The sequence below is a fragment of the Hyalella azteca genome, unplaced genomic scaffold (assembly GCF_000764305.2).
Source record: "Hyalella azteca isolate HAZT.00-mixed unplaced genomic scaffold, Hazt_2.0.2 contig3653, whole genome shotgun sequence".
Lineage (NCBI taxonomy): Eukaryota > Metazoa > Arthropoda > Malacostraca > Amphipoda > Hyalellidae > Hyalella > Hyalella azteca.
In genome coordinates, this window is record NW_025933895.1 from 542776 (window position 1) to 568825 (window position 26050).

General features: G+C 40.2%; 3 protein-coding genes across 5 annotated transcripts in view; 2 read left to right on the forward strand and 1 right to left on the reverse strand.

The window, feature by feature from the left end:
• LOC108681873 (corticotropin-releasing factor-binding protein) overlaps positions 1–937 on the forward strand; it is a 36999-nt gene extending 36062 nt beyond the window's left edge. The window contains exon 9 of the mRNA XM_047879721.1: positions 415–937. Within this exon, the coding sequence (XP_047735677.1) occupies positions 415–427 (13 nt within the window). The 3' untranslated portion in view covers positions 428–937. The remainder of the gene's footprint in view (positions 1–414) is intronic.
• A 4929-nt stretch (positions 938–5866) lies between these two features.
• On the forward strand, positions 5867–9978 carry LOC108681880 (ATP-dependent (S)-NAD(P)H-hydrate dehydratase). 3 transcript variants are annotated; one of them, XM_018170954.2, is made up of 4 exons: positions 5867–5947; positions 7961–8081; positions 8566–8706; positions 9148–9978. In XM_018170954.2, exons 1-4 carry the CDS (start codon positions 5883–5885, stop codon positions 9850–9852), a joined length of 1032 nt encoding a protein of 343 aa, XP_018026443.1. In that variant the 5' UTR covers positions 5867–5882; the 3' UTR covers positions 9853–9978. The 3 variants fall into 3 exon arrangements, with proteins under 3 accessions (XP_018026443.1, XP_018026445.1, XP_018026444.1); XM_018170956.2 differs by having other exon boundaries at positions 5890–5951; XM_018170955.2 differs by lacking the exon at positions 5867–5947 and adding an exon at positions 7002–7174.
• Positions 9979–10400: 422 nt separating this feature from the next.
• LOC108681875 (ribonuclease H1) lies at positions 10401–20362 on the reverse strand. Its single transcript, XM_047879717.1, has 7 exons — positions 20107–20362; positions 15178–15407; positions 13991–14259; positions 13694–13815; positions 12994–13085; positions 12556–12728; positions 10401–11532 (listed from the first exon to the last, which is right to left on the reverse strand). The coding sequence occupies exons 1-7, from the start codon at positions 20265–20267 to the stop codon at positions 11434–11436; spliced, it is 1146 nt and encodes a 381-aa protein (XP_047735673.1). The 5' UTR covers positions 20268–20362; the 3' UTR covers positions 10401–11433.
• Between the last annotated feature and the right edge of the window lie 5688 nt (positions 20363–26050).

The following is a 26050-nucleotide window of genomic DNA, read 5'->3' on the forward strand; positions in this document are numbered from 1 at the left end:
AGTGGTTGGTGCACGTGCTGTCTCTTANTAGTGCTGTGAGGGATGTTAGTGCTGTGAGGGATGTTAGTGCTGTGAGGGATGTTAGTGTCGTGAGGGATGTTAGTGTCGTGAGGGATGTTAGTGTCGTGAAGGATGTTAGTGTCGTGAGGGATGTTAGTGTCGTGAGGGATGTTTGTGTCGTGAGGGATGTTAGTGTCGTGAGGAATATTAGTGCCATTACAGTCACCGTTAGCAACGATTCATTAAATCATCTATATAATCATATTACATAATTATTATTCATAATGATAGTTATTATTGTGACCAATACTCTATATATTCATTGTTTGTATCACATTTCATAATCACGATCAATAGCAATAATACAGTCCAATACTTCAGCTACTCCTATTTATAATAATATTTTTTCAACAGGCAAGAAGCGTAATCTGGTCCGCTGTCCGCCAGCTTCCATCACTTCGCCTGAAGATCGCAATGAAATTAACTGCCAACTGATCGCTGGCTTCATATGTTGATACAACAAACTTGTATTGGGTATAATTGTGTACATAATCACAAGGGAACTACACACATACTTGGATATTGAAGAGTTCATTTACAATGAGGCATCAATGATGACAAATCTTTTATTTTTATGTATCAATGATGATTTAAAAAAACATGGTATTAAAGAGTGAAATCAAGTTTTCAAGTAGAAACAAAATGGATGCGCGAAACAAGCCGGGCATATCAATTTATTTTAATTAAGAATCCTGTATAAGGCAAACTCTAATAATATTCTAGAAATGGCTTGACTTGCACTAGAATTACTAGAATTACTCGGTCTAGTAATGATCAGTTGTATCAAAAGATAGCCCGCGAGATACCTCTTCGCTGGAAATAAGGCACAACTCAGCTTGATCCATATATTTTATTTTTAAATATAGCTGGAAAAGGCGAATTTGTTTTATTTCCATAAAACTACATGTAGATTCGAAGTCTAGACTGCTTATTTCATATAATTTCAGATAGAAGTCCCAGTTATTGGCTGATTTTGCAGAAGTGACTGGCAAAAAACTGATCGTCCTCAAAGCCCTAATCCAATGCTTTGAAAGTTGTAGATGATTAACAAAAAATTTCCAAATGAGTAGAAAACTTAATATACTTGGGATTATACCTAGTACAATCTTCTTGAAGATCTGGGGTGCTATTTCTTGGAAATACGGCGAACCAATAGATGATTTCTCTACAAGGAAGAATCAACAGTCGTGACCATTTAAGAATTTTGGAAGACCAAGTTCATCCAATGGTTCAAGCACAGTTTCCGGAGGGGCACAGTTTCCGCCAACTTTCAAGATGATAATGCCCAGATCCATACAGCTGGAATTGTTAATAATGGCACGACGAATAATATAATGAAGTTGAGCATCTCATTTGCCACCACAATCACTAGATCTGAATATAATCGAACATTTAGGGTCAATTTTAGAGATGCAAGTCAGAAATTGGTTCCTGTCGCCATCGTCTTTTAAAAGATCTGGAGGGATTTTAACTGAATAATGGGTTAAAATTCCTAAGGAAACAATTCACAATTTGCATGAAGTTGTAGAATTGAGGCTGTAATTGCCTCAAACAGGTGGACCTACTCCATACTAAAATGTATTTTGTGGATATCTCAGGTGTTTCCCTTATTTTGTCTAACCCCTGTACCTGTCGCCTCCTGTCATTCCCATTCACAATTCGCTAAGTGGCAAAGGACCGGACTACGTAGGTGATAAGTTATTACCACGCCAGTCTTTATTTACAGAAGTTGGACTGTGGTCAGCCAAATAGGAAGATTCATATCAGACATGAAAAGGATGTGGGGCTTTCCAAGCATAGGGGAGTGATGGCTTACTTGTGGAATGCACGATAAATTTTTCATTTTACATTTTTACTTGAATACTAAAGTTCTGTTTCATTTTTTGGTGTTTTCTAGTGTATTTATAAAACTAACCATTATTTAAAGAGTGTTTTAGAATACTTTTTTGTGTGTTTATAAAACTAAAGTTCTATTTCATTTTTTATATTGTACAATAACGGGTGCTTGTATTCTGAAAAATTTAAGATTGCACCAATCCGATGCCACGCAGTCTGATTGGTTCGCGTCGTTGATTAAGTTCTTTTAATAACGGAACCATTTTTGGGTTCTCTGTCTCTATTCCTGGACACCCAACATGAGTAAAATATTAATATTTTTGTTAACTTTTTCCATTGTATTTCATGTTCAATTCAAATGGAAAAGTTATATTAATCCATTAATTTAGAAACAATCGATCTGCTCTTTACTGTATTGATTATCAAAATTTCAATAGTAATGAAGGTGTTGGCAATAAACTAAAGTGTGAGGTTTTGGTTTGAAGTTAGGAGTAAAATTTCTGTGACATAGCGCTGTTGAAATGTGACAGCGCTGCTTAGATGAAAAATCATATTAACGTGCTCATCTTATATGATTAAGTTCTATTCTTTGCTTTGACCTCTTGATGTTCTTTTTTTAAGGCACCTACTGGCTATTACTGCAGTGATGCACCTGTTGCTGCAGTGATGCACCTGTTGCTGCAGTGATGCACCTGTTGCTGCAGTGATGCACCTGTTGCTGCAGTGATGCACCTGTTGCTGCAGTGATGCACATGTTGCTATGACACACAAATATGTCATTTTCGGCAGAGAAATCTTTATTTAATTCCATTTACATTTTATTCATAAAAGGAAATTAAAAATAACAAAGCTATACTAATGAACTCTTCGAAACTATTCTAAGTGACGAAACTCTACGTCCAGCTCAGATTCTCGTATGAAATTGCTAACTGATTAATTGAGGTGGTAAACATGATATCACGCATTAATTAAACACTCAACAAAATATTCCTGGGGCTGTGAGCTTATGGCCGATCTGTTTCAAAAATTAACACCGAGTGCCATGAAGCGGAAGGGAGCACTGAGCCGCCTGAGCATCAATGGGACTCAATGTATGTCTCGGCATTAATATAATATATAATAATATAGCAACCTACATTTTAATCCTAATTATTTTTAAAATTTGCAATGTAATGTGCATCCATCCGGAATATGTATTCACTCGTATGACTGCCGCAGAGCACCTCTAATGCTCTATTATGCTGACCAGGAATAAGTACATCTGGAACTATGCCAAAAAATTTATTGAAATCATGAGCAATACCCCACATTGTGAATTTTCAGATACAAAAGCGCGCAATAAGGAAACAATACAGGACAACTAAGCTCTGAACTCGACTTCACGTACGAATTGAGTACCGTAAATTCTGAGTTAGATGTGCTCGCTGATTCATCAACCTTAACATTGATCACGAACAGTCCACTTATGTGGCATAAATTATAAGGACAAAACTTTTTGCATTTACATGCACAACGGCGGTTCCTTCGCAGCACATAGCCACATCGAACTATGCCCACTTGAAGAAATAACTGCGGCCAAATTTAAACCGCGTGCAGGACTATCCATGTTTGTAACGCTGTGGACCCGTCACACCGAATGTGGGAAGCCATGTCTGTTACGTTTCCATAGTTTTTAACACACAGTCAAGAAATATGAGGAAGCGAGCAATCGCATTTTACAACTTTCTATTTGTGTACGTATAAGTCACTAAAATTTTTCTTCATTCCTACTTTGGCTCACGCGTCTGAAGAATTGTTAATAAATTAGTCCAGAGCACGAACTAAAGTAGGTATCACAGATAAACTACTAAATATTTTTTGTGGACACTCAATTCGTCTCTGATTTTTCTCGCAGCCAAACGAGAAGAAGTAAGGCTACATTTACTTACGGGCTGCATATTTGCCTGTAAGTATGCATTTTATAGGTCAATTATAGGATCCAGTCTCATTATAGAGGTTACGAATAGAGTTTAAGGCCTCCATTTATAGTGCAACGAATAGTAATTCACCTCGGTAAGCTTACAGTATGAAAAGAAATGGTTGCAATAAGAGGTGACGATTAAAAAGTCGACGTCGACAGTAGAAAAAGATCTGGGAGTTCATGTCAGCAAGGAGTGGAAATTTTCTTAGCATATTGAAACGCAAGTTCATAAATCCGGTAAACTTCTTGGACTGACCAGTGATCAGACACGCTTTTCAGAGTCCATGATGTACCTATAAGCGATTTGTCGCAATCGAGCGCCCGCACCTAAAGTATGGAAACGTCGTGTGGTCACCGAAACTAGAAAACTACAAAACTTTAGTCGAGAGTGTTCGAAGACGTGCCACAATGATATTTGCAGACAAAGTGCAAGTCTTATGAAGGGAAATTAAACATTATGAAGCATCCTAGGCTTTGTTATCGATGTCTGTCTGCGTGCTGACCTCATTGAAGTTTACGAGTATACTCATGGTTTGTATGAAGTCTCCCGAAAGGCTCCTAGAATTTGAAACAAGAACCAACATCAGGGGCCACGACTATGGACTAAAAAACTGCGGTGCAACTCATCAAGGCGACTACACTTCTCGCTTCGAGTAATCAACTAGTTCTGTGGTACCCAAAGTGGGCGATATCGCCCCCTGTGGGCGGTGAAAGATCTGGGGGGGGGGGGCGGTGAGGAAGAAAGGGGCAGGAGGGGGGAGGCAGTCCCCAAAGTCGAAGTCAGAAGTTCGTTCGTTTGTTTAACGATTTGTACACAACACATGCAGAACATGACTCTGACTGGAATGAATTTTTTCGAGCTAAAAACCACTATTTGGTGGTTAGGAATTTATATTTATACTTCCGTTCGAATCTGTTCAGTAGTTTGGAAGAAATTCTTTGATCACTGCGAATTTCGGCTAGTATCGCCTTATAACTCCTAAATGAAGGTGAAATTTAAAAATTGTTCACGGGCTAAACATCACCGTTAGGCCCTAATGAATACGTGCTCCAAGTTTTATCGAGCTGCATTATTAGGTTTGGGAGATATTCCTTGGTCACTGAATTCGGAGATTGGCCGTGAGACCGGCTGCAAGACCAGCCATAAGTCCGGCCATAAATTTACCCGAGCCGTCTTGAATTTCTAGTGCTGAAACAGTTAAAAATGTAAAAATTTATATTGGTATACTAAATGGGGTTCTATTTGTGAAATACACATTTGTGCTTAACCTATCTCTTTTAAAATTGCAGCATACCAAATAACTAGAAAGAGGCGTTTGTTTTTATATGTGTCTGTCGGGAGGAGAGAGGGGGGGGGCACTAGAGATTCACTGGGCAGCCAAAGGGAGCGCCAGCCTGAAAAATTCTGGGAACCACTGAACCAGTTGAACAGTTATCATCGTTAGCGCTCCGACTGTGAACGCGTCAAAGAAAAGACCAGGTAAAGTTATCAGCCGTATTTGTTCAGTCTAGAAAGGCCTTGCATCTTTTACACCTGGTAAAAGTACAGTAGTTATTTTAATTCAACGTTTGTTTTAAAAACAACTATCAAAAAGACTAGTATTTAGATATGCGAACAAGTCACGAAAAGTACGATGATCAGCGACTGGCCAAACTTTGCCTTCAGCGCCGACATTGCTATACTATGCTACGCTTACTCTATACTATGATGCTAATAAATATTTTAGGAAAACATGTGTCAGTAGCTTGAAAGATTGTATCCTATTAATAATTGAAGTATTAGAATTTTAGGCGTTTGCCACCGATAATACGTACTCATATCATTGGCTCCCATTTTTTGTGCATGTGCTCACTTAGAGAGTTCGGAATGATATAATTTATCTATTTTAGCAATTTTAGTGCACGTATGTTCTATTGCAATGTTGAAAAAACTGTATATCGGCAACCTTATCTTCGAGTAATTATTGAAGGCCACTTGTCTTGCTTGCAACAGTGCCCGGTCATCTTCCAGTGACCGTGAAGTATAATGTTGGTGCGCCGCTTGAGCAGAGCACTGCTTGTCAATAGAAGTTTTCTGTCTTCCTTCAACTCGTGAGTAAGAAAATTGAGGCAACTTTTCTATGGGTATGCTCACTAAGCTGTTTCTTCATTCACTTGCATTTTGAATCGAATCTATGACAGTCAGTGCACTTAGCATGAGTATTATTGAATATTCAATGTTGACTCGAAACAGCAAAAGTTTTCTATGAAATCGCGTCTTAATGGTTTTCTGTTGGTAATAAGTGTAACTGATATAAATTGGCTCCCACCGTCTCTTTTTTTTTACGAGTGTAAAGTTTTTATTCGCTCAAATATGTTGCCAATAGCCTATTATTATCACTTTTTATGACAGTAAAACCATTATACTTTGCTTTACGGTCTAGTTACAGGCTACTTGCTACTAGCTTACATACATATACATTGTTCCAGAGACGGCAGTTATTCTACGTGAAACTTTTTTTTGCGGTTATCATGTCACTTTTCAAAAATTACCATTTACACGTGACGCTACCGAATGACATGTTGAAATGGATCTGTGCACGAAGCCCGGATGTAAATTATGCTCATATATAAAACCTTAATTTTAATTATTTACTGGTATCTTCTTTTCTACCTGTGAGGAAGATTTACATGTTCTGTTATTTTTATTTATTTTATGTCATATATTGGTTAAATCACGATCTCTCACCGCGGTATCCGCCGGTATGCATAAAAATCTTGTTCAATAGTAAAAATAATATATTTTTTTATTATGTAAAAGTTTGATGTGAAGTCCTGCGAAATCATTAAATACTAAAATGTCTCGTGGAAATCTGCTTTTAAATTTACAAAGGACTACCTACCTAGGTAGCCCAAAGATTCGTTCGGCTATTTGAAAAAAAAAATGAACAAGACAAATGCTAATTGGTAGTGCTTGCTTGGTAGTAGTTGCTTTAATCTTCGATCGAATTTGTATGTTTTTATTGTGAAGTTTTTCCGAACGTTTAATCATTTTTGCTACAAATAAGAACCGTCATACCTACATTATTAGTAGGCAAGACATTTTATTGGGCCAGAACTATTCCAACAATACTCAATAGTGGTTGATTCGAATCATTTCGAGGCTCGCTGACTTCTCAGTCGGGCGCTGCCAACTCCGTCTAGCACTCGCCTCTTGCCGACACGCTCCCTAAATCGTTCGAAAACTTCATGTGTTCGTCTGTAATTACGTTCCATAAATTAATTTCTACTATCCGCAAAAGAAATCTCGATCGACAGTAACGTGCTGACAACTTGGTGGTAAGGAGACAAAATAATTTAGCGTGATGAGCTGATTAGAAATAAAAGCCTAATTTAGGATCTCGCAGCTCGGTGCCGTGTCGTCTGATTGGTTTACTTCTTCGAGTTTACCTGTACCTAATACATCTTTCTATAATCTAACCATCAATTTATATTGATTATTTCTGTGATCGTTCTGCATTCTGAAATGATCTTAAAACTCGGTGTTAATTTTTTTTTGTCACTTTTTCTTTTTTAAACTTCAAATTTTGAAATCATTCATCTTTTCTAAGCTTTATTCATTATCAAACTTCTAATTTCAATATAATTTAACTTGTTGACAGTAAATTAAAATTATAGGTTTTACTTCAAATTGTCACAACTGTAATTCTTGTGATATAGTCACGTGCGGTGACGTTTAGATGAAGAATTGCGTAAGCGTATTCATTATTTCGGTAATGTATCTTATATCAATTGCTAAGCCATGATTCTGATGTAGAAACACTTGAGACAGAGCACCCAATGTCGCGATGGTGCACCTGTTGTCGCACTGACGCAGCTGTTGTCGCACTGACGCAGCTGTTGCCGCAACGACGCACCTGTTGCCGCAATAACGCGCCTGTTGCTGTAACTTTGCACGAGTTTTCGTGATAGTCACATATAACTGTCACCGCACGTCGCCGTAGAAGTAAAAGTTCATGTGCCTTCGTTAATTTTTTGCATGCTGCCGTAATGTAAACATGTCTCCGTAAATATAAACACGTCTCCGTAACTATGACACATCCATAAGAGCCTGTCGCCCCTCAGATCAGGACGACAAGAAGGCGCTGTGGACGGCATGGACGGCGACGGGTCGTCCCCAACACCACAGCAGCTGCTGGCTGCCGTCGGGGCCATCATACCACCCATGTCGCCCTCCGCCCATAAGGTTCAGTTGCCCTCCGCCAATAAGGTTCAGTTGCCCTAAGGTTCAAGTGTGCCATATTTGCACTACACATCGATATACATGTAATGCACAGCCATGCCTCTGTCTGTGACCACTACACTATCGCTGTACATGTACTGCACCAGCCATGCCCCTGTATGTGACCACCACACTATCGCTGTACATGTACTGCACCAGCCATGCCCCTGTATGTGACCACCACACTATCGCTGTACATGTACTGCACAGCCATGCCCCTGTATGTGACCACCACACTATCGCTGTACATGTACTGCACCAGCCATGCCTCTGTATGTGACTACTACACTATCGATGTAGATGTACTGCACCAGCCATGCCCCTGTATGTGACCACCACATCATCGCTGTACATGTACTGCACAGCCATGCCCCTGTATGTGACCACCACATCATCGCTGTACGTGTACTGCACCAGTACACGTATGTAACCCACTACTGGCATGCAGGGCCAGGCAGGGCGGGTGGGCGTGGTGGGAGGGTCGCTCGAGTACACCGGAGCGCCGTACTTCGCCGCCACCACGGCGCTGCGCTGCGGTGCTGACCTCGCGCATGTCTTCTGCGCACGAGACGCCGCGGCGCCCATCAAAGTGAGCCCAATATTATATATTCTTTCTGAGGAATCAGTCATGCGTTTTGTATTAATATACTTATTTCACTCATTAAAGAAAAAAAATAATGCTAGTTTTCTTGAAGGATTGCTTCATCCAAGTCGCTAGAATAATCGTGAAAGTTCACTAAACCTATCTTGAGTAACGCCTAACTATGTTCATATTTTCTTTGCTGCTACTGCCACTTGTATAGTATTGGTTTAGAATCGTTCAGGTTAACAAATTATCAGTAATTTGTCAGTTCACCGACGAATTCAAAATGCGTTTTGATAAAATCTGTTGATAAAATTTAGTAAAATTTATTTCAAGAATAACGTTTATAACTAGGTAATTAATATGATAACTTTGAACATAACGCGCATAAATATGTTAAACCATATTCATGTGATGTACAAGTATAATTAAGTGCACCATGAACAGGCGTACTCCCCTGAACTGATCGTGCACCCAGCCCTGGACTGCCCTGACCCCATGTCGGAGATCAGCGTTTGGTTGCCACGTCTGCACTCCCTCCTGCTGGGGCCAGGCTTGGGGCGCCGTCCTCAGATCTTTGCTACCCTCAACCACATCATCCAGGACGCCATCGACAAGCAGATCCCAATGGTATTTGACGCCGATGCTTTATTTTACCTCAATGATAACTTCGATGTTTTGAAGGGATACAGAAACGTGATTCTTACGCCCAACCGCGTCGAGTTCGCTCGGCTCTACCGCAGTGTTTTGAAGCGCGACCTGCGAGCAGACGACATCGAGGTCGAGAACATCGAGCAGCTCGCCAAGCACTTGGGGGTTACGATTCTGTGCAAAGGGCAGACAGACATCATCGTGGGGGATGACGTCATCCTCACCTGTAACGTCACGGGCGCCCCAAGACGGTGTGGAGGACAAGGCGACGTTTTGTCAGGAGCCACAGCCCTGTTTTATTATTGGGCCCACGGGACATCAGTGGCCTGCCATAACACGCCCCTGCCTCTGCCTGCTGGCCCGTTGGCAGCCTGGGCAGCGGCGGCTCTCACTCGCACCGCCATGAAAATTGCCTTCAAAAACACGGGTCGCGGTACCCTGACCAACGACGTCCTCAGCATCGTGCCTGCCGCGTTCTCGGCTCTCTTCGGCAACAAGTAGCCGACGCTTCATTGTAGCCTCTTCTACCGTCACACATTTCATCTCCACAAGAAGTATAAACTATATCTAAATACTTCTTGTGCATACAAACCTATTCCTTTGATTAACAAATTTATGAATTAAAAATACAAATACAGCGTTCATTTGACCTCTAATCGACGTTCTGCTTCACTAGATTGCAAGATGGGATTAGCCGAGCAAAATCGCTGCTTCGTATAAGAAATGAAGCATAAATAATAAAAAATTGTAATTTATTGTCTTATGAAGTTTTGAAGCATGAAATCTCTAATGAAAGGCGATGAAATAAGAGGCTGAATGTCGTGAAAAATTTTTATGCCATGTTTTATGAACGGGTAAAAAATTTTTTTTCAATATACTGAATCAAAGTATTTCTTAATGTAAATGTAAAAATAGGAAATTTGTTAGTCCTATCAACATTACTGAACAATATAGTAACATACCGTTTTAGAAACGTTGAGCGCACCTGATTCAAATAACGTATCAAATAACGTAAATAACGTCAAATTCAAATAACGTAAATAACGTATAATTAAACCGGCGTCGTTAATCCGACAAATAAGATTACGGTTGGAAGACAGACTAATAATTATCAACGGGCATCGCTTTGATGAGTGGTTACCCACGAATAATCTATTACTCAAGTAATTGACCTGAACGGGGCCATGATAAGGTTTATCAGTTGTCACTATCATTATCTTGCATTAAGAGATAATAAACTTTATTAATTGACATCATTTGGGATAATTCTAAAACAACCGTCAATAAAGTTGAAGAAACTATGGACGTAGACAAAATGAGGCAGTTCGTAAGAAGTATATAGCAGCAGAGATAAAGCCTGCTGTCATTCACCCTGCATATCTCCATAAAGAATCCATCGTCATTCGTGGATAGTACATCTATTCATGAATGCATCATTCCTTTCAATAGAGAAGACGCACTGAATAAATTTACTACGTTGTGGCATTGAATGAATAGCTATGAATTTTGCAGACAAAAATATGATGGTAAAAACTTGAGTCGTTCAAATTACATACACTATTCGGGTAACGAAAGAATCGTGAATATATCGATAATAAGCCATCATCCTCGAGTTAATACCAATAATAAGTTATAATCCCCGATGATTCAAGATCAGGATTCGTATGATCACCACAAAATTTTCAAGGCATCACCTTCGGATCGCAAGAGCACCGTAATAATCTACTCGCATCGCACTGCTGTGCGCAGCATAACCAATATACGCATCACATGACCAGTACTCTCATCATGGGACCAATATTAGTCTTACATAACCAGTAGTCGCAGCATGGGACCAATATTAGCCTCACATGACCAGTACTCGCATCATGGATCCAATATTAGTCTCACATAACCAGTACTTGCATCATAGGACCAATATTAGCCTCACATGACCAGTACTCGCATCATGGATCCAATATTCGCCTCACATAACCAGTACTTGCATCATGGGACCAAATATTAGCATGGCATGGGCAATATTCGCCACACAGGACCAAAATTGTCACCACCAGACCCGCAACAGACCCTGCCATCATGTCATCACTCCGTGGCGTTGGCATCGTAAGACTTGGCCCCCTCCTTGGCGAGCTGGTCTGCTCGCTCGTTGCCGTGCAGGCCGCTGTGGCCCTTCACGTGGTTCTGTCAAAAAACATAAAACGTGAATAATAGTTACTACCGGAACAAATTTTCTAGTTTTTACAGCATTAAATTCAAGATTCGAGTACATAAAACTGAGGATGTTACAGTATAAAATATTAAGACTTCGGAAATTAGGAAATAAAAATCAAGGACAGAACTTCACGGTCATCACATTAGTGTGTGAAATATTTTTGCTGAACAGCAATAAACTCACGAATCATTTATAACTTGGATAAAACCACGAGCAGTTTTAGCAGACTGAATGAATGCCTGCGATCGGTCCAATTAACTGACTTGCAACATTGAAAGTCTTTCAACAAAAATTAATTTATTGTATATTTAAAGCCGCTTCCTCACTTTTACCTCAACGCTTATTTTATGTTTGATGCCATCAACAGAACTGCCAAATCGGCATAGCAACAGTGACAAATGAAAAGAATTCAGCACATTTGTAAGCGAGTTTTCCGCGCCAGGTAACTTGGATGTGTAATGAAGAAATTGCATTTCATTCATAGGTCAATAAGGATTCATATTTTGACATTAAACCACAATAGTGCCCAAAATTACAGCTATGACTTCGTGGCTCATAAAGACTAGAGGCAGCCAAGGCAGCTAAATGCTGCGTTCAGAGTTATAGTCTACCGCCCCAACGCATGTTTGTATCCTAAGCAATCGTTCATCAGCACATGTTTGCTTCAGAAACAAACGTTCACTCCAGAAATAAACGTTTGCTTCATAAACACACATATCTTCAAAAACAAATGTTTCCTTCAGAAACACACGTTTCCTTCATAAACAAACGTTCACTTCAGAAACACGTTCATTTCAAGAACACATGTTTGCTTCAGAAACAAACATTTCCCTCAGGAAAAACATTCCCTTCAGAAACAAAAGAAATACGTGTTTATTTCAGAAACAAAGGCTTGCTTAAAAAAAATTTACTACCTACGCAGATAAATATTTTCACTAAATTTTTTTATGAATACGGAATTGCTGCCCATAGAGTGCCGCCCATCAACGCACATATTTGACCATGAGTCCATCGGACGCCCGGTCGAGGTCGATGAGATCCTCCTTGTTGATGACTTCACTGCCGTCGCTCTTCTTCCAGCCTCGCTTCTTCCAGCCGCTCAGCCACGACGTCATGCAGTTGATCACAAACTGCGAGTCTGTGTTGATCACTGCCTTGTCAAAGCCTGTAACGAGGGATCAGTGATATGCAGTTGATCACAAACTGCGAGTCTGTGTTGATCACTGCCTTGTCAAAGCCTGTAATGAGGGATCAGTGATATGCAGTTGACCACAAACTGCAAAGCCCAGCTGGATGTGAAATCAGACAATGTCTAGAATCAGCAACAGGCAGGACAATAACAGTTATCGCTGTAGTATTATATCAAGGCATACATTTCATATATATTTTGTATCAAAGACACGGGAAGTTTTTGAACACATTTTTGCTACCTGCTCTCTTGATCAGCTCCAGGGCATATGTGATGGCCTGGATTTCAGCAGTGTTGTTTGTCGCGCGACCACGCACTGGCTCTGACACATTCCTGCAAAACATGTAAATTGTCTAAAAAATCGTAGATTTTATGAAAGGCATTGATTTTTCTGAAACAAACTTCTTGAACTTCTGAGAAAAGTCATAGCTTTGTAAAGTGATGTCCACACAAATGGCAACATTCATTTTTAATAAAATTAATAATTGAATTTACTCAAATTTAGGTTTGTGAACATGCAAAGGACAATGCAAATGTTAGGTATGCAGGAAAAAAACAGTTAGGGAAGCATTAGAAGGGTTCTACCTAAATTCATTTCATATTAACTTAAAACTCTTTTGTCGCAAAATTTACAGTTCTTGATAAATGAACTAAGGTCCAAATAATGAACAACTAATCAAGTTTCCTGGACATTACTTTAATCACCAAAGTAGTTTATAGAGAAATAGCACAAATAGTTTTGTCCACATATTCTTGTAGAGAGCATTGTATTTAGGTAGGTATTGAATTCATTGACCAATAGAAATATAAAACACACGGAATTTTATTCACCAAAATTTATCCCACTATTCATAATTGATAATAAGCATTCTCATACATATTCTCTCTATCCTCACCCTTATTGCAATTGAGAAAAATATTGATTCAAGATAAAAACATACATTGGGTTTTCTTCACCAAAATAGACACCAATGCCAGCTCTGGCACCATGCCTGCCATTCATCTCACAGCAGCCGTCGGTGTACACCACAACATTGCCATCTTCATCCAGTTGAAAAAGTTTCTGCACAGATACAACAAATTATTACAATCCAAATAAGACGAAGGAAAATATTTTTACTGTTGTTTTACCATTCCTCCATCAGAATTTACTAAGAAAATAAATTTAGATATTCAAATTAAATTAATTGTTGAATAGATTTTCTAAGCATTCCATCCACTTAAAATGTAGCACACACCTTATCAGGTATAGGCTTAGCCAACACTCTCTTCTTGATGCCACTGTCGCCTTTGTAAGGAGCTGCCTCCTTTTCTTGCTCCTCACTGCTGAGGGCTCTCTTCTTCCCCTTGCTTTTTTGAGGCTCAGGCTCTGATTTGCCTTCATGCCCAGTCACAGCTGCAACATATTTGTCGAATCGGTCATGCAGCTGTGACAACTCACGCTGCATTCTTCTCAAATCTTGCCTTAAGGACAGCAGTTCAGGAGGCAAGCAAGTGTCTGTATTGCCTGATGTGTTTCAAGTAACATTCAAGGCAGGGTGCCACAATGTCAAAAGGAATGAAGCATTAGTAGAGCATGCAAGGATTTGAATATTAATCACTGCAATGGTTATCAATTATATTTATGAAGCATTAGTAGAGCATGCGATGATTTTAATATTGATAACAGCAATACTTAAAAGGTTATACAGCTGGTCAAGAAGCAAGAAATAATTCCCCATTTAATATATTTAGAACAGTCAGAATAATAAGAGAAGCAAGGTGGTGTGCAGTGTTATTGAACACCCTTAAAAATGGTAGGTAATGATTAGTGCCTATTCAGATTCAATTTCCAGTTTAGGCTGAGTTTCCAGACTTTTTTTGCAAAAAATTTGTATGTTATGATGTAGGTAGGTTTACATCATCATACTCAGATGACCAAGTTGAAGACATTGTTTAAAACTAATTTTTATGATACAAGAAACTCAAGATTAAAAAATTGCATTCTAATGAGTATTAGGTAGTGACCATATATCTAGAAAGATTTTCAACTTTCACACTAAGACCATTCAAAGACCATAACCATTCAACTTTGCCTGAAAAAATATATCTTCAATACAGATATGGTACCTCATGAAACTTGGTCTATGGAATCTTTCATTGGAAATTATTTAGATTTTTAACCAAATAGGAGATACTTCTGCAATTTTTTGTGGTTCACTTACAGGAAATGGCACAAATGGCAATTTTCTTGGTTTTCTCAAATCCCCCCCCCCCAAAAAAAATTTAACAGTATACATTTAATTCTGCATTATTTAAGCAAAGCCAATCAAATGTATAAGGCAAATCACATGTCATGAAGAAGTTCAATTGATCAAATTTACTGTGTATTAACATAGTCTCAAAAGTTAGTTTACAACTGTAAGGTATTTCTCAAAGTAGGTACCTGATCCATCATCAATTTTCTTCTTCTTGGCTGGTTTTTCTTTAGAAGTAGATTCACCATCATTTGACTTAGATGATTCAGAGTCTTGCTTTTCGCTAAGAACTCCAGCCTTCCTCTTGTCTACTACCCCGCCAGTTCGCAGGGCAATGAATTCTTCAGCCTCTTCTTGAGTATCAAATTTCTTGAATTGTGGGCCTCGAAATCCTTGCACTTGTTTCTGACACGTGGGCCTGCACACAGCAACAGTACTTGTTAGATGACATTCCACAAATTAATATGAAGCTTTGTCCAATGCGGTTACAGCATTAAAAATAGTGTTTCTACAAAGATATTAGAGAACAGGACATCTCAAATTCAGGTATAGTGATTGAAATCAAAATCTGCCAGCTCTAAAGTAAAATATTTTGTTTAAATATGACATGGTTCTAAACGCATTAGAACATTGTTTTTTTCCTCTTAAATCTGCAGAATAGAAAATTTTAATTTTAACAGTCAAACAATCTAGTTGTAATGATTTAAATATAGGCAATGTAATTCATATATGCTTAAACTAAAATATGCTTAAACTAAAAATACTCTCCAAGTAAAATGGAAGGTCAGTTTCATGTCTAATGATTTAACAAGAGATATGCATCTGATTATGTAAAAACTTCATCAAATTCCACCCTGCAAATGAAAAGTTTTAATATGTATCTAACATAAAGCAATTTAATAGTACTTATGCAAGTCATAGTAGTAGGTATTAGGCCTTGTATGATTGATTAACTACTAACACAAAATGTAATGGAAAACCAATTATAAGAAGTATGAATTATTGGCAATGACAATCAAGTTACCATTGTATATACCTACCATCAAACGGGGGAATGAGGGATGAGCAGGATAAATCAGGACGGTTGTCCCACATTTCGTAGAAATGTTGTAGCAATTAAACTAAAATATTGCAGAACTAAAAATGGTGGCATTAAGTTTCAACAGTTTTCCTAACTATGTAGCATAAAGCAAGTTAAGAAATCATACATTTGCTACCTCTGAAAAATCCCTCAAAAAAGTGTGAAAAATGAGATTTTAGAAGATTACCTCTGTAAGGTCTGTACCGTACCCTAGTAAAAAAATTTTTTTTGCTGCATTAAAAAACTTTTACTTACATAAAAGTTGCACACTGGTGTTGGCTTAAAAACATGATTGACAGAATTTGCATAGCTCATCCCCCAAAAAATGGTGGCCATTTCTGCAAGATGGGGTAATAAGGGATACCCCTAAAAATGCATTTTCAGTATAACCTTGGTTAGCTAAGACTTCATTAATAAAAAAATCAGTTAAAAACAAAGGATTTTGATTACATTTACCTTGTTCAGCAGAAAAAATTTCAGTCAACAAAAAATTAATGCATTTTTGGTCATCAGAAAATTGTGCATAGAATGACATAGATAGATTGTGCACTGGTCAAAATAGAATGAAAAGAAATTAACCTTAACTATGATTTATTTCTCCATAAAATATGATAGTTGTCACTAAAATAGTATTCCTTTCTGTTTCAGGTATGTTTTTAATAATCTTTTTCTTTGTTATAGACTTTTAGTGAATTCACTTGAACCAATTAAAATGGTGCAAAATTACAAGCCATCCTGTAAGCTTACAGATACAGAAGAAATGCTATATGGCTGATGATATGAAGCTTGCAGTGGACAAGGTTGTTGTCAACTCAATGCTCAATGGCATATTGGCCATGTCTATGGATACAGTATATATATAATATCACATCAATAATACAATAGGTAATGTATGGCAATGGTAAATTGGTAATATATCAATAATAAAGTAAAAACAAGTAAAAATTGCAGAAAATTTCATTTATTCTACATCTACATCATCTAAGAAGGAAAAGGAGGAGGAGATCATGAGTACACTCATGAAGAAGAGGAGGAGATCATGAGTAAACTCTGCATAAGTTTTATTTCAAGTGTCCTGGATTACCCCAGTCCCAGGGGCAATTAGGGATGCTTTTATTTTGTGTCTGGCACCTACGAAGAGCATATGGAATTGCTCCAAATGCTGTCGGCCTGCTTGCGGTTGGAGCGCGGCCCGGATACGGGCCCAAATCGACAGCAAATCTCTCCCCGTCCCCCGAAAGGGGGACCCGAAGCCCATGTTTTTTGGTGCTGCCGGCCTGATGCCCTGAAATGCCCACATCCCTGTCGGTGGGTGACCTTTGGTCGGACCCTGTAAACGCTGCAGGGCTGCTGGCCCGCTGGGGCGACCGACTTGGCTGGCCCCAGAACTGGGTCTAGGCCCCGCCTCGCGCCATGAAGCGAGGCGGGGAGGGTCAACAACAACAACAACAGCATATGGAATTTTTTCAGTAATACCACATGATAGCCCTTGCAAAGGCCTTTAAAATGAGCCCAAACTTGTTTATGAACAAGTGAAACCATTAAGCATTTCTTCAGAATGAAAACGTTTTGGTGTCCAGCTCCATCATCAGTTCAAAAGTTCAAAACCTATAAGGAAAGCAGAAACAATTATAAAACTAAATTCTCATCAAAGATAAAATGTAAATTGACAAAATAAAAACAAATACACATAAGGTGACAGGCCTATTTATTTACAATTTCAAGGGGTTTGGAGCTGAAGGCTGCATTTAAACTTGGTTTCTGTTTAAAAATATACAGGGATTCTAAAATATTTAGGTCTGCAACACCAGTCATGTAAGCCAGAGCTCTAAAATCACTATCGAACACCGGAACATTGCACTGCTTGGCATGGACGCGCACAGCTGAATGAGGAGGATGTGCAAGTAATGTTCCCGTCATAAAACTTCTGCCCTTATGCTCTGCCACCCTTGCGTAAAAATAGCAAGACGTCATACTGACATATGCTGATGTGCACAACTGTATCCATATCCTTTCAGTACCTACCCCCTACACCCAGACAAATTGCCAACACTCCATAGTCCATACAACTACTATCTCACAATAACTAATTCCATACCTCCACCCACAGACCCAGCCAACTTCATTAAACACATACACACAGTCACGTACACCTAACCTGGAACGCACTCTTGAATCTACCAATTAACAGCATCATTGATGACATACCGCCAGACATCAGCCATACAGAACAGCAGTTGAGCCGTGCAGACAGGGTGCACCTCAACATACTCTGCTGCGGTCACCATCCCTTACTAAACTCTTACAAACACCGCCTGGACAGCACTCAAACAGACCTGCGCCCCCAATTTCATTCACTCCCCCACACTGTCAAGCATCTTCTGCTCGAGTGCCTGGAGCTGGCAGCACCCAGGCTCCAGGCAGGCATAACATCCATCATGCAGTTATGGTCCAAGCCAGCTCGGAGGTCGGCTTTCTTGCACGGCGTGGGCTTCCAGGCCGCAGGCTTGACCAGAACTTGGGGAACATCAACAGCAACTGTACCGTATCCATATACTAGAGTCTTAGAGATGAATGCATAAAAAGACGAAGAGCATCTTTATACTTGATGAACAAGCTGATTTTGAAGTTATTCACCAATATCACTTACAAATTAAAATTTGGAAGATATTTATATATATATATATTGATCAAAACTTTCAATTCCTTAACCATAGTCTCAGATACTTTACCAAAGTAGGGAAAAGAATAATAAATCAGGTTCCTACCGCTACTGTCACAATCAGAAGCAACTTCATTATATTGCCTAGACATGAATTTCTTAATTAGATGTAGGGTAAACGCGGTATATTCCGACATCGTGGGTAATTTCGTCACCTCTCCAGCTTTTCCTTTATATTAAGCTTTGTTTTAGTTCCATGCGTTTGTTGATGGTTGAAATGGTGACGTCATACATTTACGCATCAAAATACTGCCAAAACACTAGGTCTTGGCCATCTAGTGGGAAAATATTGAGATCCAAAGAGAGACAATGCATGCCACCTGGTGAGATCATTNAAATAATAGCTTTTTTTTGTGGGTCACATTTTTAATTTTTTAACCTATTAGATATGCAAATTTTTTAGATCTTTCTATTGTGTTATGTAGCCTCAGTATTAGGCCTTTAATGCCCATCAACAAAATTTTTCTATGTCAAATAGTTTTTGAGTTGTGGGGGTTTTTGTTAAAAAAACGAAAAGTGGTCTAAGTTACCCCGCCGGTCTAAGTTACCCCATTTTACGGTACTTGCGCATCCTCCTCATTCAGTTGAGCATGTCCATGCCAAATTGCCAAGCACTCAGCAGGAGCAGTGCAATGTTCCAGTTTTCCGATAGTGATTTTAGAGTTTTAGCTTACACAACCCGTGACAACCGGATCCGGAAGTGACCGGGACCAGTGTTGCTGATCTAAGGATTTTAAAATCTCTGTATATTTTTTAACGGAAGCCAAGTTTAAATGCAGCAAGCACCACCCCGCACCGGGCAGCCTTCAGCAGTTCAGCTCCTATCCCTTTGAAAATGTAAATAGCCATAGGTAGATACTAGATAGGCCTGTCAACAGTCAACTTATGTGTATTTGTTTTTTATTTTGTCAATTTAGGTATCTTTTTATCTTTGATGTGAATTTAGTTTTCTAATTGATTCTGCTTTTCTTATAGGTTACCTATAAACTTTTGAACTGCTGAACTGGCAATGGAGCTGGTCCAGCTGGACTCCAAAACGTTTCATTCATTCTTAAGAAATTGTTAATATTCTGGCTATTTACTTTGCTTTTAGTTTTAAATTCCTGTCAGTGTCAGTACACAATAGTAATTCAGTCTTTTTAATGACATGCAGTCAAATTTGGAATGAGAATTCAGTATTTAACTTATTCAAACTATATATATGGTTCAATACAAGGGCATACTAAGTAAAAATTGATAGTAAAACAATGCGACTGTCGACTGACAGACATCCACCCTTTCAGTGAAACTGAGTTTCAGCGTGTTTAAACTTACCAGTCGGTGTAAATACCAGGAACCACACCTTTTGCAACAGCATAAAAAGGCATTTTCTGTAATAATTTCAGATTGCACAAAGAAATAGGGCTTTGACGCCGAGCTAATAACCCAATGATCAAATTGTAGCTCACTCTCCCACAGCTCGCAAATATCACCATAGTATCATCGCTATTTTTAGCGGCTTACTTTGCCTAAGCTTTCACAGCAGCGTATCCGCATGCCTGAGTCTGACGCTAATGCGAAACCCAAGCCACTTTGTTCGATTACAGTGCTCTGTGTTAAATTTGAAAGTATTAGGAATGAAATAAATTTTGTATAGCTGATTTGACGATTAAAAATGATCAACATCAATGAAATGTTAATAAAATGTTGGAGTTATCGGTGACCAATTTCTCAAATAGGAATTTCGGTGAACTTGTAAAAAATAAGACTTCGTTTCTGAATCCGGTATCCGAACTCATTTACCGCTAACATGAAATAACATGTTTTAATATTTGCGAATATCTTGTAAAATTTTTGAATGTAAATAATTTATTTCCTTCATTCCAGTGCTATATTTTTGTAATTGATAGATAGGTGCGAATGAAATAAGAAAGAAAGATTTGAATAGCAGTATTTTATCATCGTAACAAATATCATTTATACATAAAGTTTCTAACTCATGGCATAAGGGCAATATCAAAGTCCTAGCATCGCATTTTAGGTCCATTTCAAAAGCATTTCGCAAATTAGGCACAAGCATCGAGACACGTTACATTTGTTAACTGCATTTTACCGCTAGGATTTTTACGTCTCGGACAAATTTACGACCGGTCTCCCCAAATTCAGTGAGCAAGGAATATCTCCCGAAGAAATGAACGTAGCTCGATGAAACTTGGTAAACATATTCATTAAGACCTAACGGTGATGTCTAGCTGGTAAAAATTGTTCAAATTTCATCTTCAATCGTAAGTTATATAACGATAAGTGCCGAAATTTGCAGTGAGCACGACATTTACCTTCAAGAGTACCTTCAAGGAAAGAAGAATGAGAGCAGTTTTGAGGTATAAAGTGAGACTGGAGCGAATGGATGATGAACGTTGGGCTCGAAAGATGTATATATGGAACATGAAGGTGAGCAAATGGGCACGCAGATGTCGGGCAGTGGTGCGTAAGTGTGGCATGCATGAAGCATGGGTGCGCCAAAGGCCCGCTGGGCCAAAGGACGAATGGGTGGTGACAGTACGGGGTGCGATTGGGATAGAGTGGGATGAAAGAGTGGAAAAGAGAAATAAATGAGCGAGTGAAAGACTATAGGCTGAAGGTATGGAAGCAAGGAATGGAGGGAAAGGACTCTCTAAGACTGTATCAGATGAAAGCGATGCCAAAATATGAATGTATGTATGATGGTAGTAGAGGTGGGGACCTTCTGTTTTGTGTTAGGGCAGGCGCGCTAGGTGTGAATGGACGTACATACAGGTGGAATGAAAGGAGAAGGTGGGGCATGAGAGAACAAGCGATGAGTGGATGGCGATAATTACGGGTCTGTCTGAGGGAGCAACTGCGGCTATGTTTGAGAGTGTGAAGAGATATTTGGAAAACGTGTGGAGGATGAGGGAGAGGAGGAGGATGAGGGAGAGGAGGAGGATGAGGGAGAGGAGGAGGATGATAAGAGTGGATTCTTGAGGAATGGAGGGTTGAGAGAGGGGAGGGTGGGAAGACGTGTGAACGTGCCGAATTGTTTTAGTACGTGGTTTTAATTTTTTGCGATTGTCAAATTTTTATATTTTTTCTTAGGACAGCTGTGAATATGGTATATTTGAATTTTTTTGTTAACATAAGAGTGTGAACTTTTAATTTTTTTTGATGCTAGTAAAAGTTTTTTAGGCAGCGTGTATGACCAATTTAAAGGTCGTGACCGTAGGTCACCACGCATCCCAATTCCAATTTCTTCTAAATTACTGTACAGATTTGAACGAAACTTTGAATATAGAAATCTAAACTCCCAATGGTGATGATTAGTGAAACTCCCACAGTGGCAGGGTGGCCCAGTGGTTAAAGTTCAGAGAACCAAGATTGGCGCAGAGAGGTGCGGGTTCGATCCCAGCTCTGTGCGCCAGTTTCTGGTCAGAATCGGCGAGGAGGCCGGGCGGTTAAGCACAGCAGAATTGGAGCAGTGAGTTGTGTGTTCGAGACCACATGAAGCTGTGAACGTTCTGCGATGTTAAGAATCGGCGACAGGCCTACGGCCTAATTAACGCTGAAACCGCTATTATATTATATTATATATTATATTATTATATTAGCTCGTGGCAATTTTTTTAATTTTGCCTTCGTTTGCAATTTTTTTCATTTTTCCAACATTCGTGATTTAAACAGCAATACATGCTCAAATTTGTAGTGAGCATAGAATTTCTCCTAAAATACTGAACAGATTCGAACGAAACTTCGTATTTGAAAACCTAACCTCCCAACAATGATGTTTAGCTCGACAATTTTTTTCGATTTCGCCTTCGTTTGCCAGTTATACGGATATATAGAGGAACGACCGGTATTTCTCAGGCCAATTTTTAACCCTAATCGCCACGGGTTTTCGTGTCCCGCTACAACCGGGAGCGCAGCCGTGCACCACAAATTTTGTGCACCAATAAGCCCTTAATCGAACGCCTTGGATCTCTCCGGACCTACACTACACCAATCAGCCGTGCACCACTCGGCTTTGTCCTCTTCCGGCCTTGACCACCACCTTCCGTGCACCACCAGGCCGCGGATCGAATATGAATTCCAGGCATCGTTATATTACGTAATTTTACGTTCGCCGCATCACACGTTAGGTTTCATATAGCATATATGACGGGATGCTTATTTCGTGGCATATTTGTTGTTTACTTGTACGTTCTATTAATCCTGTGCTAGGTTAGTGACTAGTCAATTGTTGTAACATTTATTTTGTGACTGCAACAAGGAATCTCATGATCGAATATGAATTCCAGGCATCGTTATATTACGTAATTTTACGTTCGCCGCATCTGACGTTAGGTTTCAGATAGCATATATGACGGGATGCTTATTTCGTGGTATATTTTTTGTTTACTTGTACGTTCTATTAATCCTGTGCTAGGTTAGTGACTAGTCAATTGTTGTAACATTTATTTTGTGACTGCAACAAGGAATCTCATTTAACTGTGATATTATTTCATTAACTAAAGGGTATAATTTATTTATGACTAAGCAATGTGTAAACGAATATTTATTTCGCGACCGTAATATGGAATCTCGTCTAGCTGTGGTGTTTGTAGGATTTAGTTAGTGTCTTGGGACGAGACAAGGTGTAGCTCCAACGTGATTGGTTGAGCCGCTCCTAACCTCGTTATAACGCGCGCTAGGTAGTCGTGAACGATGGAGAGTTTGGTCTCTTTGGAATTAGTTTAAGATTATTAGATTTTTAACTGTGATTAGATTGCCAAATGATTGCAAATATGTTGACTTTATTGTATTATATTATATTATCTATTTTTTGCACTTAGGAAGTGTTTACAGTCAGTTTTGTACATTGTAAACGGGGTGTTGAGGTAAGCTCATTTTGGATGAGTTACCCCCTCGTTGTGTGCGCTCGGAAGTTGTGTGTGCTCAGTGGTGCTGGGTTGGGGTGACACGGTTTCGACTCGAATAAGGCTGAGCCAAATTTGTGCTTCCATGAATAAACTCCACCGCAGTTCTGGGCATAACTCTTAATGAGTTCCTCTAACGGACTAATAACGGCGTAGGTGGAGTTCTTGGATAGTTCCAGGTTTTGGCTGTGTTGGGCAGTTAACAGCCGTTCAATTCGCACCCTCGAGGTAGAGGCTAATAACCTCTGCGCTCGAGTAAATTGTCAGCGGCTTATTGGAGGCTCGTACCCTGCAATAGTCGTGCTTTTGATGCGTAACTGCCACCCCGGTTCTGTGTTCTGGGCAGTGCATTAGGGCTCGAACCCCTGATCATTGCGTTGGTTGTCGGCATTGTGATACGGCTCGTACCCGTATCCTTGCTGTCCACCCCTGTAAGGTTGTCAGTTTTGTGGTGCGGCTCGTACCCGTATCCTTGCTTTCCACTCCTATGAGGTCAATTTTGTGGGCGGCTCGTACCCGTATCCTTGCTGTCCACTCCTGTGAGGTTGTCAGTTTTGTGGTGCGGCTCGTACCCGTATCCTTGCTGTCCACTCCTGTGAGGTTGTCAGTTTTGTGGTGCGGCTCGTACCCGTATCCTTGCTGTACACTCCTGTGAGGTCGTCAGTTTTGTGGTGCGGCTCGTACCCGTATCCTTGCTGTCCGCTTTTGTGGTCCTCAATAGTTTATTAGGATTCCTCGACGTAGTATCCCTGAGGTTGAGACCCTGTTTCCCGGAGCTTTTGGACCTAATAAATTGTGTGCCTTGTACAGAGGAATTGTGTATCGCCCGAAGATCACCAATATATTAAGAAAAGTTCCTCGTCTTTATTTCTCCTCTCTCCAAACGCAAGGGAATTTAGAGCCGGACCAAAGAGCGACTCTTTAGCCCTTGTGTTAAAACCAATACGCAAGTCACCATCAAGTCGGCACGCTACTCATAACTATTGCGACTTCGCAGCGGTCAGTGAGCGGTGTTTCCGGTCACACAAGAGAAGTAAAGAATTTTGGTGGCGACGATGGGATTGGAGTGTCTTCCATCGGCGCTCCAAAGCAGTGAAACAAACTTTCCTGCTTTTATATACCGGACGGACCCACAACCTTCGGCGTTATGGCTGAGGCTCAGCAGCAACTGCTGGGGGGAGCTGGAGCACATCAAGTCATCCCTCCAAGGCGCCGTTACGAGATCAAGTTTGAGGCGCGACCTCAACGTGAATAAGAAAAATTAGAAGATTATGTAAAATACTACGAAAACTGCTGTGCTGCTGTCGACATTGATGAAAATGAGCAAGTTCGCCTCTTCAGAGCTCTTTTGAACGTGTCTTCGCGACGACGACTGAGGATGATCTACAGAGAGATACTGACTTGGCGCGATGTGCGCGTACATCTATTACGACAAGCGAGTACTGAGGAGAGGAACCAGGCTCGACGTAGACTGAGTCAGCGCACTTGGGGTCCCAAAGAAGAATTGATGAACTTTGCCTCCGATTGCTGTAGTCTAGCGCACAAGGCATGGCCGGGCGACAGAAGAGAGGCCGAGGCGATGGCGATTGACGCTTTTGTTGGAGGACTCCCCCCGGAATTTAGAGATAGGGCAGAGCAGCGAGACTCAGACGACCTCAGGGAGCTAGCTCAATATGTCACCGACCAGTATGAGAAAATGTGCACGAGGGGGAGAAATTTGAAGCCGACTGAGGATACCACTCGGTTCTAAAGAGTCGAACATGCAGCATTTCAGCAGAGACCTGCCGGAGTCCCTTACGGGGGAAATTTGATTTGTCAGTCTTGTGGCGGACAAGGTCACTTGGCTCGAGATTGCAGAAGGACGGCATGTAATCACGAAAATAGAGCGCCGGGGCGACGCCCCTCGAACAATGTGGGACCCTGTTTTAGATACGGGGAACCAGGGCACTTCGCACGACAGTGCAATGCTCCCCCACCACATCGTGACTCGTCCAATCCTGAGCTGAGAAGGTTCAGAAGTAATCGCGTTGCAGGTGAAAAACGTCGCATGGAGGAAGTCCAGGCACCTCGGGAGTCCGCTGCTGCAAACGAAGACTCTCCGGGAGAGACAGACCAAGGCTCGTCGATTCTGGACCGCGAGGCTATCGCTAAAATAGTAAAAGAAATTGTGCGTCGGGAACTGAATGCTCACTCGAGGAAAGAGACCTCCGAATTCGTAGAATCCAAAACTACGCCACCTGACGTAGCGTCGAAGAATTTAAACCAGATTGAGCTCGTTGTGTCTATCGGTGGGCATGACGTGTCCTGTGTCGTTGACACTGGTGCAATGGTCTCGGTAATACCGTCGACGG